Source organism: Ambystoma mexicanum, chromosome 9 (assembly GCF_040938575.1).
Source record: "Ambystoma mexicanum isolate Mex_15411 chromosome 9, UKY_AmexF1_1, whole genome shotgun sequence".
In the NCBI taxonomy this organism is placed as follows: domain Eukaryota; kingdom Metazoa; phylum Chordata; class Amphibia; order Caudata; family Ambystomatidae; genus Ambystoma; species Ambystoma mexicanum.
This window is the reverse complement of record NC_090931.1, coordinates 756004585-756017399: the sequence shown is the minus strand read 5'-3', so window position 1 is coordinate 756017399 and position 12815 is coordinate 756004585. Positions and strand designations below refer to the sequence as shown.

Sequence of the window (12815 nt, the reverse complement as noted above, 5' to 3'; positions counted from 1 at the left end):
ATCACTCCGGAAGATGTAGCAGAAGCAATCATAACCAGACCATTGGATTTAAAACCACAAATTGCATTGCAATTCCCAGAACTGCTGTTGGGAAGTGTAGTCTTTCCATAACTGAAAGTACAATACTAGCGTTTTCCGAGCCCCACACGTCTCTTTCAGCCCCAAATCTTAATCCTGACATAAACTTTTCTTTTCTAAAACATATCCTCATAAATTAGATATCCATTCAGTGATTCGGGAACCCAGACAACCAATGCCATGAAGGGCTATGGCCTTAATCTCACTATGGGTTATTATCCTTGGGTTAGCAGAGAAGCACGTTTTATGACAAAAGGATGATTGAAAGGATGATGGACCTCAGTCGATCACAGGGTTATGGGTCTGTAGCCATGCAATAACGAAAACCACTGTAAAATAATGAGCCACTATGAGATGAAATGCCACAAGTTCCTGGTGTTCCTGAGGTTCAGCCGATGGGAGGTTCGCTGTCTGCCTATGCATGGGACCTGAGATTAGGGCTGAACCATCCAGGACTCTTGCTATTTTTGAAACGTGCCACATATTCCAGTAACCGTTCTTCCCTTAACTAAGACTGCAAAACTGAAACTCACTAGTTTGGACTTTATAACGTGTGTCAAAAACCATATTCTTCACCAAAAGCAAGTAGTTAACGTCAGCTAAAATGGGATTCATTGCCTCCAGTAGAGCATTTAACCATGAGGACGTGGTGCCCCCCATGTGGGACCACATAAACGTTGCATTAGTGGTGGACCAGAAAAGACTGTCGATTTGCATGAGAAATGTATATTTGCACTGATTAAATAACATCCTAAAATTATTAGGACCCGCATGAAATCTCTCTGGGGTGGCCTATGGAGAAGGTACAGGCATTATTGTGGGGGAATCAGTAGCATAACTGGGCACGCTCCAGTCCTTGTATTTCCAGGACGGAAACCCTGAGGTGGAGCGTAGGCCCTGCTGGGTCATCAAATACAACACAAAGAGGAAGAGCATGCTGACCACACTGAACGGCATCCACTCTGATTCAGGGAAGCATATCCACACAAACAGAGGGAACTGAATGTACTAGGGGTGCCAATGAATCAGCGGTGGCCTCCATCCTGTCATCTCAGTGGGAAGAGGCTTCTCAATTTGCTGTAAATGTAATGCAATCAGTCAAACTTCTATATCTTACACAGTAAACATGATCTTTCCTTCAATGGTGCAACCCCAATGTGCAGATAAACTAAGCAGACAAACGAATGCTTTGATGCGTAAGAATATAAAAGAATGACAAGAACTAGTTAAAAAAAGCAGAGTAAAAGTAACAGAGATAACATAGCTTACCAATACTTCCTTCCCTCTTATAACCTTGAGCACTTGTACTTCAAGCACAAACTGGATGATGACTGCGAGAGACCAGACTGGAAAAGCATGGAGTAGGGTAGAACAATCCAAGCAGCACATGGGACAAACTACAAGTCTATGAAGAAAACATTGGGGGTCATTACGAGTAAGGTGGTTAGGTGGTTACGGCGCCAGTAAAGGTGCCAGAGCCGTCAACCCCTTACCGGCTGATTACGAGTTCTGCTCGCGGGACCTGCTAAGGCTGCCTGGTAAAGCCCAGACCAGGGTGCTAACAAGGGGCCCGTTATTAAAGCGCTAAAGCGGCATGGCCACCTCCAAACTTGTAATGACCCCCAGTATCTCCAATGACAATTCAGAACTAAAGTCCAATCCACAAGTCCAAACAAATCCACGTGTCCATGAAGAGAAATAGGGTCAGCTGTAGAAGCAGCCCAAACCATGCAACAAGCCAAGCGTAATCCCAGAACAATCATCAAGGTTAGACAGTTCTTGAACAAAGTGAAGTCCAAAACAACGATACCTGGTTAGGGTATGCAAAAGGGGGATCATTAACAAGAAGGGTAAGGACAGGAGGGAGCATCACGAAGGAAGGCAGATGCAGCTGAGTACACACCTGCTTAGTATCTCAGAGAATGAGCCAACAGCAGTCAGACAATCAGGCTAACAGGAAATACCATCAGCCAACAACAGGACCCGTTAGGCAGTGTTCAGCATCCATGAATGCTGACTTTACTCCTGCCGTTCACGGAACAAGCAAGCATTGCGTAATGATGCACAACTACTATGCCTGCTGGGAGTTATAGAACACACGCATCTGTGCGAAGCTAAAGAATAAGCTGGGAACACTGCAAATAATGGTGTTTCGGGATCTAGTGCCTGGATTCATGACATGAGCAAAGTAAGGGAGTCATGCTAAGCCGAGCGCTTGCTTTGACATCTGTTCAGAACCTGCTAAGGCAGGTTCGAATCCAGGCGGGGCCAAACTCAGCCTTTCATCCTTCCGAGGTCGATAAATGAGCACCCCCCACCCTGGGTAATATTAAGCAGCGCTCAGATACCTGAGGGTTCGTAGTGCTATATAAATGCCAAATTATTATTATTATGCTGACTAAGAGGGTTAGTCTGTGCAGAGTTTAACAAGTGGTGTATGAGTTTGTGTTATTTCTTTGTTGTGTTTTTTCTTAGATAAATATTGGGCAAAGTGTAGGACAGAGGTACATAGAAACAGATTTGTAAAGAGGGTAGAAGTTCAAATCATGAAGAGGATAACCTGATGAATTTAAGAAGAATTACAGATGTAAAATAGATTCTGGCGGAGGACCTGTTAAAGTGAATCCAAGACTATGTTTTCACTGAAATTACAAATTCAATAGATGTGGCTTCAGCTAATCTCAAGATCATGGGAAGGTCATATGGAGGCACTACATACATGGTGGGGTAGTAGCTCTGAGGTCCCTCTGTAACGAGAGAGAACATTGAGTATGTTTCTGGTGCAAGGAGCAATAGCTACATTGATGATTATCTTAGTCAGACAGTAACAGCGCCTGTAGTAAAGCAACCAGCAGCTAAGATTTAAGCCCAAAGGTGTAAGTGGTGTGGTGCCTTGCATGCATGTGAGCTAGGTGCTGCTCTGAGAATGATGAATGGAATGTACAATGTGGTTAGCTGGAGGTTCTCTGAGTGACAGTTGCTCGGGACTTCTGCATGGAACTGTGTGCTGGAAAAATGTGTTCTCCCAGTGTTCTGATCTGATCTTAACTGTAACTGAAGAAATAAAGTACATACCTTTCTGTTTGTACTTACTGTCTCCCGCATGGTTCCTGAAGAAATAAAGTACATACCTTTCTGTTTGTACTTACTGTCTCCCGCGTGGTTCCTGTGTTGTGTCCCCATGCTGAAAATGACAAGTGGTTCTTCACATTTCGAAGTTGCTTTATCTAGGGCTGACCCCCAATTTGTAAATGAGAACCTGAGTGAATAATGTTGTACCACAAATGCTGTTTAGGTCAGCATCCAAATTATACTTCTATTTGAAAAGGTTATGTCTTTAGTTAAATGTCACGCCACAGTCAAAGGTGGCTTACATTAGTGTGGGAGTAATCGAGCCCCCACAATATAATGTCAAAGAGTAAGTAGCAGGGGACATGGACATTTTAGTACATTGCAATGCAATAAAGAAAAATGGCAAAGTGTCCCCTCCTAAACTTCCAGGCAGCAACTTGAACCCACCCACGACACCTAGACTTTTTTATGAAAGCCACATCCTAATGAGAAATAAACGTTTTCAAAGTTAGTGGGCTCAACTGGCATTGGCCGGTCTTGTCAAGAAGCCTTTGATCTCCTCTAAAGAGAAACCTTCTAAGTCTGTATTCCTTTTATTTGTTAATCCGTCATCGTTCCTATTTGCACTTAGTATACATAATCATGCGACTAGAGCCATCTTGAATCATCAATACTCGGCGGTAACCATTGGGTTGCTGCCAACCTCCTCCCATTCTAAAAAGTCTGTAGATTTCTATTGGTCCACAAACTGCATATAATCCTCCATAGTTTTGTGAGTCCAAGCCCTGCACTATTTCCCAGCACCAGCGTCCTACTGCTGAGTAAGCACTTTAGTGGTCCAGCAGTCTAGTGAAATGTACGAAAGCTCTAGTATCTGGTCTCTTTTAAATGTACCACAACTCATAAAGGAAGCAGTTCTCCAACAATGGGTCTTACATGGATTCACATGCTTATGAATATTCCCCGGGGTCAGGCTGGGAATCCTCAGTAATATGAAAGCAGTTTCACTTTAAATCTAAAACTGCTTGTCACATCTATAGCCTATTGCTGTCACATTGGGTCATACTGCCCCAGCCAATGACATTCATCCTCCTAAGATTCACCCTTGGTGGCCATCTTCTGATTTTTACCAAAGTTTTTCATGTTGGGAGTCTTTGGGCCTCATTACACGGTAGGCGGTAAACCATGGTGCTATTAGCACCATGGTTCATGCCGGTAATTTACCGGTACCGCCTTGGAGGAAAGGGGAATTACCGCCGCATTCCAAGGTTGGCGGGGCGGTAATTCCCCCTTCCACCATTGCCCTTCCCCATTCCCATTTTTGCCCTATAGGGCTCATATGGAAATGGGGAAGGCGCTAATTACGGTACTGCAAATTGCGGTACCGTAATTAGCTCCTCTGGTCCCTTTGCGGGTTGGTTTTCAACGCCTGCAAACAGCAGGCGTTAAATTCCCCAACCCGCAAAGGGACCTCGTAGTAAGGCGGTAAGGATTTACCGGTACCAGTAAAATACTGGTACCGGTAAACCCTTACCGCCTACCGTGTAATGAGGCCCTTTTTGTTTCGCTCCTCGAAATATCAATAACATGTTTGCCTATTTTTGGGAGAAGTCATCCCAATTTCTGCTTGTTGGCGGATGAGATCATTCCATCGTCAGATCTCGGGCCGTGGACGGCCACAGGCCTATGCTTGGGCCTTCTTCACACAATGGTGCATGTCACGACAAAAAGCCTCTTCAAGGTCTGTAGAAATTGCTGCCTGACAAGCATCTTTATTGAAGATTGCCCCCTCAAGTGCATCTACTACTTTATCCCGACCACGATGCGGACGAGTGATCAATATGCCAGTCCGTCTCCTCCAAGACTCGGAAGGAACACCATAGAAGGTTAGTGGTGTGGATTGAGGAAGGGAAGGCCTCTGTCTCAGCATCCATGTGCAGTCAGGCCTCTTCCGGGGCTGGCAGACCTAAAGAGTGTGCTCCCTCTGACAAGAAGAGGTTGAGATCCTTTGAGGACACATCCCTGGGCAAGATACCAAAAAAGGCTAAGCCATCTCACGTTTTGATGACTTCTTCATCAACAATCACAGTGGCTGTGCAGCCCAGGTCTGAGAGACACTATAGTCATCACCCCCCCCATCGACGGGTAGTCTACCGTTGAGCGGCCAGGTTCCATCTGCGGAGAAATCGCGGACAGCATCTGCCAAGCATAAAACCTCATCAACACGGATCTCGTCAAGGGGCCTGTTAGTGGCTCAACCATCAACAACCTCGTCGTCGCCACAGATCTTATTGCGGGACCTGTCGATGACCCCATCTACCAAGGCTGTACCCCGTTGATGACTACCCCATATTAGCAGTAATGATAGCTTCATTGTATGCGTGTTCTGTGTGGCCCTCATGATAATTAATACCTATGGGTCCCAACTGCTTTTTTAGGAAGAAATACCTTTGGTTTCAACCCTCTGTACGCACACCAAAATTAGATGCAGGTGGGGACGTCGCCCATTTCCCCTTGCTTTGGAGCCCTCCTCCATCAGGTGGAGCCCTGATGAATATGTTGCTGATTGAAGAACAGGGACACAGAGCTTATCTCCACCTGTTTTTACTGATCCATGCCATTCAATGTAGCATGGCGAGGAAAATGGGACTTTAAAGTATGGCATGAAAAAGGAGGTATAGATGTGGTCATGGGCTTAAATTGCTCACCTAAATTTCTGTTCAAATCATTAGCGAAATGGGTTTAGGCACTTAATAAAAAATGGCAGATTATGATAATATATCTTTATATCCAGAGTAAATATGCCAAAATAAACTGTACGGTGAACTGATTAGTATTGCCAGACTTACTATGCCCCACTGCCTCTTTATAACATTCTGATTTTGTAATCGGTTCTCAACTAGACCCCACCTAGAAAAGTGGTCACGGCAGGGCATCTAATATTTGCCTCACCCAATGTTATCTGTAAAATATACATGCAACTTCATGCATTGAGTACTGTGCTAGATCAAATCAATTCAAAAATCGAATTAATACATGTGACCAATGGCCAATTCACCATTGCAACCAGTACTGTAAAGATCTATCAACTTTTCTTATTATATTTAAAAATCAAAGCAGTGATTGAATTCACATGATCTTGTCGTCAGAAAACAGATGTTTGATTTGCCATCCATTTTACATATGTATCCTCTCCTATAAGTCTCTACATAGGATGAGTACAGTTTGATTAGAATCTCTGTGCAGGGTGCTTTACTCAACAAAAACCATGTTAGAAAGTGGAGATTACACAGGATCATAGTACGATTGCAACAAATAAGTACGGGGGAAATGGACAAAGGACGTCACAGATAAACAGCTGTTCCAGCCATACTTATTGGGTAGGTGTACAACCCACCTGTGACCCATTTGTAATATTTCTAGCCAGGACAATTCACATGGTGGTAAAGTCATACAAACATTCGGAAGCTCTAATATGTTACATGGATGAAAACAATCATATAATTTACCCTGTCATGTTAAGGCTGGGTGTCACCCAGAGATAGCATAGACACCAATGAAGAGTCTTGCCGAATATGTATTGAACAAATAAAAAATCAATGATCAGTCTTCAAAGTCACAGGAATTCTCTTGCATACTAAACCTCAGTATGAAAGAAACATCTTCAAGATCACTTTCTTGTGGTGTGGCATTCTTCACTGTCATTCTGCCCTGACAGTTTGCTTCCAGCACACCAACCCAAGACCTTCAAGTCTTTACCTGTGCTGTTCTGTCTTTGGACCAGGCCTACCCACCTTGTTGCCATGCCACAAAATTGGCGAATCACTGCCTAGCTTTCCCCACCAATACCATATGCAATCCATCAGCCACAGAGCCAGCCTTGGGGATGGGCCAGGCTACTGTAAAGAGACTGACTGTTCTGGTCAGTTTGTGGGCTGTTGAAGCAGAGAAAGGCCCATGTTTGGAGTGCATTGTTGATAAGGACACCCAAGATGGCTGCCCCACATCTTATAACCTATGTCATATCACCCACATCCCAGGAGGAGTCACAAACTTAGATACCGCAATGATGCCCTGATAAGTCCTACCTGCCTTCTGCCTTTGTATTACTCCTAGATACTCAGTGGTTGGCTTTGATTTAAGATATAGGGTTTGAGATGGGTGTGCTATGAAACCCTCTGCTTGGTGGTTGTTGGACATATTCCATTGTTTCCAGCATTTTCAAGTTCCATGAACCCAGCCACAGGTTACCAGAGTCAGTGATATTACAAATGTTGTTTTCCAACTTTGCAGGTCCAGTGACCCAGTACCCGGACCACAATTATCTGGGGTAGCTGCTTGGAATCGGTTCTATCGCTACAACTCTGCGGGTGGCGTTAAACTCTCTGGCTCTTAATAATGTCAAAACTGAGCTGCTGGTTTTAGGTTCTCAGCAGAGGCTAAAGAAACTGGATACAAAATATGACAACTTCCTGATTGGTCAGCATGTTATTCCTATATCAAAATAGGTAAAAATCTTAGGGGTCTTTTTTGACCCTCAATTGTCTTTTACTCGACAGACTAATTATCTCAAATCCTCCTGTCACTGCTATATTCAGTTTTTATGGCAGATATGTCCATGCTTGTCCAAAGAAAATCTTGCCTTGATCGCAGCTGTGATTGTGAACTGCAAGTTGGATTACTGCAATAGTCTTTTGATCGGTAGCTCGCAGGCCAATCTTAAGAATGTGTAGGTAGTACAGAACAGTGCAGTGCGAGCTGCAATGGGACTCAAGTGCAATATGCATGTTTCTGATGCAAGGCGCAGTTTACACTGGTTGCTAGTCCAACAGCGGTTACAACATAAAGGCTTGACTATTGTGTATAAATGCTTGCATGGTAAATCTCCACCATATCTTACTGGCAGGATAAAAAAAGAAATTGGTTGGTCGCTCTCTTTGCGTTCAAGCAGAAATACTATCTTGGTTCAACCCCTGTGTATCTTAAAACATTTTGGAGGAACAAGCTTTGATTCCTGGGCCCAAGCCTTATGGAACTCTATGCCTAAACACCTTGCTAACAGTGGTTACGTGTATGTTTTTAAGAAACAATTAAAAATCTTCCTGTTTGACAAAGGTTAAGGTTAATTATCTTCCTCTCATAGTGCTGGTGCAGTGAATTCTGTACCTCACTGCATGTACCCTTACATCGGTTTTATTGTGAGTACTAGATGTACATGGTTCTCTTGTGTTTTATGCTTTTTTTCTTTCCCCCTTCTCTTGAATTTTTTATGTTATCTGTTCTCTGTCTTTTCTCCTCCTGTGTGAGGCCTTTGGGTTAGTGGCACAATACAAGAATTAAGATAGATAGATAGATAGATAGATAGATAGATAGATAGATAGATAGATAGATAGATAGATAGATAGATAGATAGATAGATAGATTAGTATTAAAGGGATCTGCACACAGTTTCAAACAGGGAGGGTTGATTTCGGGCCACATCTTACTTCCCATAACTATTTTCTTGGTGGATGTTTCCTTTAAGTAAATTTGTGTTTGTGCTTCCAGGGTCCTTCTCTTCTGATCATAAAGGTGTTGTGGGAGCTAGAGTTCCCCTCTGATTTACCGTTTAGAAAGAAAGTGGGCCACAGTGCGCTACTCCAGCAACCCCTTACTACCTCCTCCGGGGCCACCACCCTGAAGCATAGTGGAGTCCCTTCCCCTTGCGTCATTGCCCTGCCGGCACCCAAGTGAAGCAAGGGACTTAGTCCCAACCACCTTTTTTAACTCTTTTAGCTGCATGTGTTGGCCATTGTTTCTTAAGATGCTGGCAAAGACCCAGATACACATCCACACATAACACCTTCAGACATATACAAATAGTTGTTACTAACTTCTCTTTTCAAATATGTCTGTTAGCTTTTGTATTATTGTTGTGAAGAACCTATTGGAAAAGTCAAAGGTGGATACAAACAAAGAGAATAATCTCTGAATAATCTCTGATCTTCTGCAGCAACTAAAATCAACTAATCACAAAATTGGGAATTCAAAGACTCTCTCATGAATCCATGCTCTCAATTTAGTAGCTGTGGAGAAGGCATGATGTATAAGTCTGTAATATTGTCTGATGACATTGTAGTATACTTATTATGTCAGGAGACCCCTAACTCATAAAAACATAAACATTGAAAACTGTCATTGTTCTGTTTGGACACATCTGTGAAATTGTCCTACAGCTGACTCAAGCATTATGCAAACTCAAGTCTAATTTTTCTTACTTTGTATTTGAGCTAACAGTTATTGTCCTGGTAGGTTGTTCAATGCACTGTTTTTTATATTGTTTTACGAATCCAAAATGTGTTGTTCTACAGTGCTCCGTGGCCTCCAACTAGCTCGTGCTTTACACAAAGGCCAAATAAAATACGTAAATGATATTTGTTCATCCGATGTTACTGTAAGAAATAATAGGTGTATTCATGTTATTAACTTTGTGAGCCTTTCTTTCAACAGGAAATGTCCCAGGACCAACAGAATCCACCGACAGAAGCAAAACACAGGGCACTACAGTTCAGACAACACAACCAGAGCATCCACGAGGTTAATTTAAAGAGAGCATGTTCCTACAGCGGCAAAACTGACATCAGGCAGAGTTTGGACTACTGAATATTATAGAGATAAATTTAAGACAAGAGATCTACACATGTTGCCTTGCATTTGTGGTAATCTACACCAATGAAAACATGTACTACAGCTATATTTGATTATGTATGGATATATTTGAAATAGTATACATTGTCTTGATGTTTTTCTGTAATGTAAATAAACTATTTATATCTCACAATATAGTTTTTTCCTTTTCATGTATTTGTTATATATAATAAATACTCAGTGATGAGAAACTAAATTGTCATTCTTACATGTGCTGAATTCTAAGCTCCTCTTCATGCTAAGATGCTTGTAGTACTAGTGTGCAGTGCCTTGAAGTGTACGAATGAGCTATTTCTTACAAGGGGCTTCAAGGGTTCGAATGGAAATGCAACCTTCACTTGGTGACCCTACGTGGCTGAAGTGCGTGCACTGGAGTTTGCAAGGTTAGCTGCGTGCGGTACATCTGATTCCAACCTTGCACAATCATTATGCACTGATACTACTGAATAAGAGTAATGGACGCCCATAAGGAACCGCAAATCGCTCTTTAGCACAAACCTTCTGAACAGTAATATCTGATACAATGCTGTGCATGCTGTACCTTTAAAATAAATTGGAGATTATGATCAAATATCTTTATATCCAGAGTAAATATCTCAAAATAAATTGTGCAGTGAACAGTCTAGTATTGCCAAAATGACTATGTCCCACTGCCTCTTATAACATCCTGATGTTGTAATCGGTTCTCAACTGGACACCACATACAAAACTGGTATTGGCAGGCCACCTGATATTTGCCTCACCCAATGTTCTCATGCAGTACCTTTAGTATTTTGTCATCCCCATGAGCCATTTCAGATGATTTATCACAGGGTTATTAATCCTGCTACGCATTAAATAGTTATCTTGGGATTGTGAGGGTAACATTCAATTAAATACTTGAAATGATGTAGGACAGGTAGTTATGTTATTTATGTATTAGTATATATGGTTTAAGATAAAACCTTTATACTCCAATTCATTCAACTAAAATCCATCAAATCATCTTCAAAATATCACAACATACGGAATATACAGTTTAAACCTAAAACCCTTGTTTCAATGTTATTAGTTGTGCATTTCGCATTAAAGCGTACACAGTTATGGCTTCCAGCCAAATGTTGCTTTAACATACAGAATGAATGTGCAAGTAGTTATGTTATGCTATGACACTTTTATACTACAACAAATCAACACTGTAGAGGTTTCATGGTTCCTCAGCTTGTATTGTACGACTACCCAGGGAATCCAGAGCCTAGTTGGGGGAAGATGAGAGGAAGGCAGAAAGAGGGTGATGTTGTCATAGACAAAAGTTAGGGGAGATGCAGATGGGAAGTCATGTGTTGGAGTAGTTGGGCGCATGTGGATCCAATTCATGATAAAAGGAAAATAGTAGCATGTTTAGAATCAAAAGACTGTCTAAGTGTGGTACTTTCCAAAAGTAAATTGCAATCAATAACAAGAAGTGTATGGCTAGATCATAGGCTCGAGTTGTGTTCAACCAGACCCTTGAAGTGTAATGGGTTTTTGCCTGAGACAGCATTTAAATATTTCCCTTTGGGCATACCGTGGAGAGAAATTCTGGGACTGGCAAGCTGAAAGGTCATCTGGGATCCAATCAAGAACAGACCTTTTGAAAGGTGAATGTAGGTGGAGAACAAAGGAAGTGAATGGGAGGCTTGTTTCCTCACTTAAATGGGTCCGCCCTCTTTTAAAAAAGCCAACTCTCGACCCCGCCTCCCCCAACAACTACAGACCCATCACCACTGTCCCATTCCTCCTCAAAATATTGGACAAAGCAGCCTACCTGCAGGTTCAGCACTTCATTGAAGATAACAAAATCCTTAGACTCCGCCAATCTGGTTTCCGCCCCAGACACGGGACCGAAACCGCCCTACTTGACCTGAAAAACCAGATGGACGATGCTAGAGACATGGGTAAACCAGCACTTCTCCTACTCCTTGACCTATCCGCGGCCTTCGATCTCGTTGATCATGGCGTCCTATGCCACCACCTCTCCTCCACTGCCAAATTTTCCCCAGAGGCCACAGCATGGATCACCTCCTTCTTACAAGACAGAACCATGCAAGTATTCTCTGACCTAGCCGCCGCATCACCAACCATCATACTCTGTGGTGTGCCCCAAGGCTCCTGCCTCTCCCCCACCCTATACAACATCTTCACACGACCCCTCTTCCTCATCCTCGACGCTATGGGCATCTCCTACACCAACTACGCCGACGACACTCAGATCCTCCTCACCCTCACAGGTAATTATGACACTGACTCCCTGACCCTCAGCAACCTCTACAATACCATCCAAGCCTGGATGGCAGACAACGGCCTATGCCTCAACTCTGACAAGACGGAGCTCCTCCTGGTAGGTTCCCCCGACTCGCTAAAAAATCTAGATGCCCAATTCAGTCACTTCACCATTGACTCCATTAAAATTCCTGTTTCAGATTCTGTCAAAACTCTGGGAGTCTACCTGGATTCCAGCCTATCCATGGATAGACAAGTCAACGCAATAGCCTCCACAGCTTCTTATCATGCCAAACTTATCAACGCAGTCAGACCCTTTCTCTCCAAAGAGAACTGCACCAACATAGCCAGAGCCATCACCGGCTCTAGGCTAGACTACTGCAACGTACTCTTTCTAGGAACCTCCAATAAAAACTTAGAGAGACTACAAATCATACAAAACAATGCTCTCCGGGCAGCCCAAGGCATTGCTAAAAGAGAACACATTTCGGAGGCCAGAAAACTAGCCCACTGGCTCCCAATAAAGGAAAGGATCGTATTCAAAGCCCTGACACTGACACACAAGTGAATTCACCTCACTGCTCCTGCCTACCTCTCACAAAGGATCCACCCCGTCTCCACTACCAGGCCAACCAGATCACCATACACCAACATGCTCTCTGTGCCACTAGTAAAAAGAGACAGAGCGGGCGGATCCAGCTTCCCTTATCTCGCGCCCACTCACTGGAATGCCTTAC

At 43.1% G+C, this 12815-nt stretch overlaps 1 protein-coding gene across 1 annotated transcript in view; it reads left to right on the top strand.

Annotated features, from left to right (window-relative positions):
- The window catches only part of TMEFF2 (transmembrane protein with EGF like and two follistatin like domains 2), an 866447-nt gene extending 856477 nt beyond the window's left edge, over positions 1–9970 (top strand). Inside the window, exon 10 of the mRNA XM_069615689.1 lies at positions 9640–9970. Coding sequence (XP_069471790.1) covers positions 9640–9736 — 97 coding nt within the window. The 3' untranslated portion in view covers positions 9737–9970. The remainder of the gene's footprint in view (positions 1–9639) is intronic.
- Positions 9971–12815: the final 2845 nt, after the last annotated feature.